This window comes from Asparagus officinalis, chromosome 7 (assembly GCF_001876935.1).
Source record: "Asparagus officinalis chromosome 7, Aspof.V1, whole genome shotgun sequence".
Lineage (NCBI taxonomy): Eukaryota > Viridiplantae > Streptophyta > Magnoliopsida > Asparagales > Asparagaceae > Asparagus > Asparagus officinalis.
The window spans coordinates 4,245,028-4,251,691 of record NC_033800.1 but is presented as its reverse complement, the minus strand read 5'-3'; the positions used below and the strand labels follow the sequence as shown (position 1 = coordinate 4,251,691).

Sequence of the window (6,664 nt, the reverse complement as noted above, 5' to 3'; positions counted from 1 at the left end):
TCATATGTACTGCATATATACCTTAACCGTAAGTATTTACATAAAGTTTGCCGGACAATTTTGGAAAGCAACCACTTTCCAAAAGTAATTGTAAAAAACAACCTACTTTAAAATTATTTGCTAAAAACCAGATATCTTTTTCGCCAAAAAACGACTAAGTTTCAGCCAACTGGCTGAAACTGAATCGTTTTTGACAAATAATTTTGAAGTATGTACTATGTAGGCTGTTTTTTACAATTACTTTTGGAAAGGGGTTGCTTTCCAAAATTTCTCCAAAGTTTGCCATCATCTCTTCATGCGCATAAATAATAGAGACAGCTTGAATGTTCGTGGGCCGCTCTCTCTTCTACAGACATGTGAGTCTCGTAGCTAGCTTCACGTGTGATATCAGTGGCCGCTGAGTGATGTATCATATTCATCTATAGTACTATAGTAGCTTCCATGCATCGACAGAATATATGGGATGGTTGAATATCTTTTGTAATATTAAACAGGGTCGTCTCAAGCATTTTTGAGGTTCTAGGCAGAGAAAAATATTTGAGGCCTTAATATTTAAAAAATATATATATTAGTTTTTAACAGGGGCGGATCCAGGATTTCAATTTTGGAGGGGCCGTGTACAAAAGATAGATGAAAATTTTTCTTAATATAATTTTATTCACAAGAGATACTCCACAATCCAAATAAAATGAGTAGAATAGCCAACATCAATATCTCCAAAATATTTCAAAAGAGGAAGACAAAAATTATGTTAAAAATATTCAAATAAGCATCATCTAATTTTTTATAACTAAAACTTCTCTAACTAAAAGGAATTCGACGTTCCTTAAAATTTTCAAAGTCTTCAATGATAGCATCAATGCTCAGACTTTTAGCAATTTCTCTTTCAATAAACACCATTAATGCGTCTGAGAGGAAAGCATCCTCCATTTTGCTTCGAAGCCTAGTCTTGACGATATTCATAGCTGAGAATGATCGTTCTGCAGTAGCAGTAGAAACTGGAAGAGTAAGCACAAGCACGATCACTCTAAAAATGAGGTCATATGTAGCAGATTTATTAGTCTTCACCAACCATTGACACAACTCAGAAATAGTTGAAAGAGTTTTGAAGTCTGACCCTTTGACTACATTATGCTTGACACAACTCAGAAATAGTTGAAAGAGTTTTGAAGTCTGACCCTTTGACTACATTATGCTCATAATGATTTAGTTGCATCTTCAAGCTCTCTTTTTCTTCACTTGTAAAATCTTGTGCATAAAACTTGTCAACCAATTTGCATATATCTAGTATTCTCAAAGCCTCAGATGCATTTTGAGGATTTAAAGCAGAACTAAGCATGAGCAATTCCGTCGCATCTTCACTAAAACGCACATTAATTTCTTGCATTTGTGAATCGATCGCGGCATAAAAGAAGTCTACTCGATAATGATGCTCAATGGTGATGTCTTGATGACCACGAGCTCGACGCCGCCTATCAACATACTGAGCACTAAAATCAGGAATATTAATGTTACGAGCCACACAAAAAGACTTTACTTTTTCAAGCAAATTATCCCACTTGTCATCCCTTAACTCTTGTAGTAATCTTTTTGTAGATGACACAAGCTCCATTGCATTCGAAATGTCTTGAGACTTACTTTGTAAAGTCTGGCAAAGAAAATCTGTGATGCCCATAATCTCGCTCATCAGATGCAAGATAAACACAAAATCAAATGAAGTCATTTCATCATAAACAGATGTTGCATCGGCTCGTTGGGAAGGAAGCCCTTCCTCCATAACTTTGAGCAATACCGTACATGCTGCACTGAACATCCTAATCAAACCCGACAATGATCTAAAATGAGAACTCCAACGTGTATCAGCAGCTCGTTGTAAAGTGCCAATTTGATTAAGTCCAGACCCTGTCTCGAGTTCATTAATAGAAGTCAAATGGGCAATGTCATCCGCGTGAGCTTTCTTCAATTCATCATTACGCTTGCAAGAAGCACCAACCATATTAACTATAGAAATTAATTTGTCAAAAAACATATGAATGGGAGTCAGATTTTTTGCTGCCGCAACAAGAGCCAACTGTAGCCGATGAGCAAAGCAATGAACATAGTAAGCAGCCTTACAATCTTTCATAATCAAAGCTTGTAATCCATTGAATTCACCCCTCATATTACTGGCCCCATCGTAACCTTGACCTCTAATATTTTGAACATCCAAATTGTAATGAGCCAAAGCAGAATATATAGCGTTCTTTAAAGTCAAAGCTGCAGTATCAGAAACATGAACAAGCCCAAAAAAACGTTCTTGAATGAATCCATTAGTGTCCACAAACCGCAACACAATAGACATTTGCTCTTTTTTTGACTCATCACGAGCTTCATCAACAATGATGCAATACTTGGCAACTCCAATTTCTTCACGAATTGCATTTTTCACTCTTACTGAAAACACATGAAGTATTTGTTTTTGAATATCATGACTTGTATATTTGGCATTTTTTGGAGCTTTCGCAATTGCCTTTGAAAGTTCGTCATTCTCCATGGCCAACACATCCAAAAATTCAAGAAAATTGCCACGATTGGACGAATCAGATTTCTCGTCGTGGCCTCTAAATGGAATCCCTTGGAGTGCAAGCAATCGCACCACAAGTATGTGAGCTCTTAACCGAAGACGATTAGTTGCAACTTGTCCAGCATTAAAGTTGTCGAATCGCCTTGATATATGTTGCGGTTGGTTCATCAAATCCTCACATGCCTTTTCAGCATTACGATGGAGTGAAGATAGATTATCTTTTCCTATATGGCCTAGGAAAGCACATGCTTTTCCGCTTCGAACTTTCTTCCAACTATCAAAACCATCAACAACAAAAGCAGTTTGATTTTTGCACCCCGATGGCTTGTTGAAGAGAAAACATGGAAAGCAATATGCTTTATCTTTAGCCGGTGAATACTCCAACCAATGAAAAAGCTCGTACCAAGTAAATTGAAATCTTCGAGGATGCTTAATATCCTTATTTAATGGATAATCTTGAAGAATAGGTTGATATGCCTTTAGATTCAAATAAGCTCGACGAATCTCCTCCCGTTGGTCAAGAGGGTATTCCCATATTTGTCGACGTAAACCTGGATCACGCTCTAAGGAATTAAGATCAACTTCTTCACCGTCTGGATTTCTAAACCTTTTAGGAGGATTTTCAGATGGAAGATCATTATCATTTGAGGCTAGTGAAGGGGTTATAGGAGCAGCATGACCTAATTCACTTCCTCTCTTCCTTTGGAAAAACTTATCAATTGTAACGGATTTTCCCATTTTATTTCAAATTTAATCACGGACCTGTGAAGTTCAAGTAAAGAATTTCAATCACATATGAATAGATCGAAAAGAAACAATCCCCAATTAATTCTCAAGGCATAGAATCTACCAATAATAACGTAAAAGTGAGAACTTTAACTCCAAACTATAGCAGAATCCAATAATAACGTAAAAGTGAGAAACAATCCCCAATCATTTGTTCGATCATCAAATGATTAATGACAGAAATTTCAGATTTTTCCAAAAATTAAATCCAAACTATAGCAGAATCCATCGCTAGAATACCCCAAAAAATCAATTGAAATTGGGGGAAAAGAGCACGAAATCAAATCAATGGAAGAGAATGTTAGATAAGATAATTACCAGAACACGGATCACTCCGATTCACTCGTGTCCTCTATCTGGCTCCAAAATCCCGATCTTGAAGCAAAGCAAAGAATCTGCAAAAATGAAAAAAGAAGCAAAAAAATAAGCAAGAGATAAGAGGTAATGGAGAGAATCAAGCCCTATAACGAATCCCTAACCATTTTTTTCAAAAAAAATGAATTTTCCCTGGAGAGATTAAATTTCAATATTTCATAGTGATCTTGAGACTTTCCTAAGTTTTTTTAGACGATTTTGATTCTTGAAGGGATCCGAATAGGCGAATACACATATAGAGCTTTGATAAAAAAACTCACCTTCTAGAGAAAAGCCCCAAATTTTAGCCCCAAATTGAATTTTTTTCACAGGAGAATCTGGGAGGTGTTGGGTTTGAGCTTGAGCTTCATGGTGAGGAGGGGCTTTAAAAAAATTAAAGAGAGAGATGGGGTTTTTTTTTTTGGTGAAATGAGGCTTTCAGAAATTGCAGCAGAATGGAGGAGAAAGAGATCGGAAGGGAGGAAATTAATTTGACGAGATCTTGAAGCGTGTGCCATCCCGTCATCATGAACCGTCCAACACTAAATGGACGGCTACAATTAACCTCCATTTCCAAACCTTCCCATTGGGCTAAATTGACCCGCTGCACCCCACTCTATTACAACAAAAGCGCACGCTCACGGATCCTACTTGGCACCGATCCGCCCCAGGCCCCCACACCTAAGTCACTGAGAGAATGTATATCATATTTTTTATGAGGCTTTGAAATGGGGGAACCTAAACCTACTCAGCCTATCATATTTTTTCCCCAAAATTTTGGGGGGGCCACGGCCCCCCTTAGACTCTATATACATCCGCCACTGGTTTTTAAAAATAGATTTTATATAAATTTTAATTTTCTGGCTTTTTGAGATACAAAGTTACTAATTAAATTTTTATATTCAAGTTTTGATAATAAATCCTTTTCAATTGATAAAATTGCCAAATTATTTAATTTTTCTTAAGACATTGTTGAGCGTTAATAATATTTTATTAATTTTAATTTTAAAAAACTTTTTTCTACTGAAGCTATACTAACATGTATTGTTAGTAGTATTCTATAAGCTATCCATGCATTGGGAAAAGAATTTAATTTTTTATAAGGTTTAGTATCTCAAGTGCTGTTTTTAATTCATGATTCATTATTTCTTTTAAAACTTTTAGTTTTGTAAATAAATCTAAACCATCAATATCAGATGACATGTCATGTTTTAAAAAAAATTTAAGATGCAATCATTTTTCTTTTAGAAAATCATCACCAAGCAATTATAATTTTTCTACATCATACAAAAAATCAAAATTATCTTCATATATCTTAAACTGTTCAAACCTAAATGGCATGATCAACTATATAGTTGAAATAATTAAGTTTAAAAGATTCTTCAGGTGAAAGTTTCACCACATTAGTTTCATTCTCATCAAAATTTTCTTTCTTCTAATTACATGTTTTCACGAAATTTTGGTTCTACATTCATTTTATTGGCAATCTCTTTAGCACGAATCATAGAAGATGTGAACTCATTTTCTCTATAGTCATTAAAAAAATGAAACAAGACCTTTTAGTTGATCTAATGCAATGACAATATTCATATCTTAATATTGTAAAAATTTACTAACAGTGTTAACTACAAATAATATATCATACCAAATAATCATATCTAATAAAAATTCAAAATTTTCAATCATATATGTTGCTAAAGGAATTGCTTCACTTTTTGTTTTAGGATCATCACTAGCTTCTGCTAGTTGATATAAAGCATTTCTTATTTTTGGAGTTTGATATTTTATTGCTTTAACACTTTCAAGACGACTTTTAATTTGATGATACTTTAAAGTCTGACACTGTTACTTGCATGAATATGATAAAAGAACAAACAAATATTAATTTTTATTTAGATTAATTAAAATGAGCATCTAGGATAATAATTGACCCAAATTGGGGCCTTCTGGATTAGAATTGCAATTATGTATGTTGAGTATCAAAGATTAAACAAATATGAAAGATGACTGAATGAGAAGATAATAAAAGAAGTTAGCAAGAGAGAAAAATGCATAAACTATGCATAAATGAGAATGAGTATTTAATATGTGTTTTTCTCTCTTTTTTTTACCGTTACAATCTAATTAGTTATAGAGATAAAATATAAAAAGTTATAATTAAACTTTATTAGTGTTCTTTTCCAAAGATAAAGATAATTATAGATAATTATAGTAATAAATAATCAATTAAAGATAATTTAGAATCCTAACAATAGTCAACTTCTTTTATTTCCAAAATAAAATAATAATTATATTTTATTATATATATATAGGATATATTTTTTTGGGGCCCCAATAAAATGGGGGCCCTAGGCATATGCCTTAGTGACCTATGCCTTCAGCCGGCCTTGATATTAAATTGAAAGGAAAGGTAAATTCAAGTATCAACAACTTTAAAAAAAAGAAATTTATTTATTTTATATGTATTTTAGAATATTAAAGCCTGTAGGATCAATCCTGGTTTGGCAAATAATTGAACCTGGGCTTCTTCTACACACACACCCCTAAAAAAAAAAAAAACTGGAGCTTAAATCTTAGAGTCGAGTATGTGCTAAATGAATAAATGAATTATTTTACCAGATACGCTTAAATTCAAGAAAAATAATTGTTCCACTATGGTGTATATTTAAGCTTCCATCTAATCATGTATTTTTTTTAAGAAAAAGGATGGATTACAATACAGTAATCCAGTCAGCTAAATTAGTAAAATCCAATCATGCAATTGATCTTCATATTACATAAGAACCAAAGAATAAATAAAAATGAACAAAAATAAGATAAAATAAAGAAGCAACCAGTGAGATAAAGAGCAGGGCCCGTGTTTTGATCAGTGAATTTGTCTCTTTCTCCCTCGTGCCTCGTTTTCTCCGGCCAAAGGCCCTCTACTGAGGCCCAATGATTACGATACGCAGATCACGTGTC

General features: G+C 33.7%; 1 protein-coding gene across 1 annotated transcript; it reads right to left on the bottom strand.

The window, feature by feature from the left end:
• LOC109846590 (zinc finger MYM-type protein 1-like) lies at nt 802-3,301 on the bottom strand. The gene is made up of 2 exons (XM_020415838.1): nt 1,179-3,301; nt 802-1,027 (listed from the first exon to the last, which is right to left on the bottom strand). Exons 1-2 carry the CDS (start codon nt 3,299-3,301, stop codon nt 802-804), a joined length of 2,349 nt encoding a protein of 782 aa, XP_020271427.1.

Bases quoted from the DNA above. Each gene is read 5' to 3' on its own strand.
- LOC109846590 (XM_020415838.1), bottom strand. From the start codon at position 3,301: ATGGGAAAATCCGTTACAATTGATAAGTTTTTCCAAAGGAAGAGAGGA. The intron at 1,028-1,178 runs GTCAGACTTCAA...CCTCATTTTTAG, and splicing joins GAGCATAATGTAGTCAAAGG to AGTGATCGTGCTTGTGCTTA.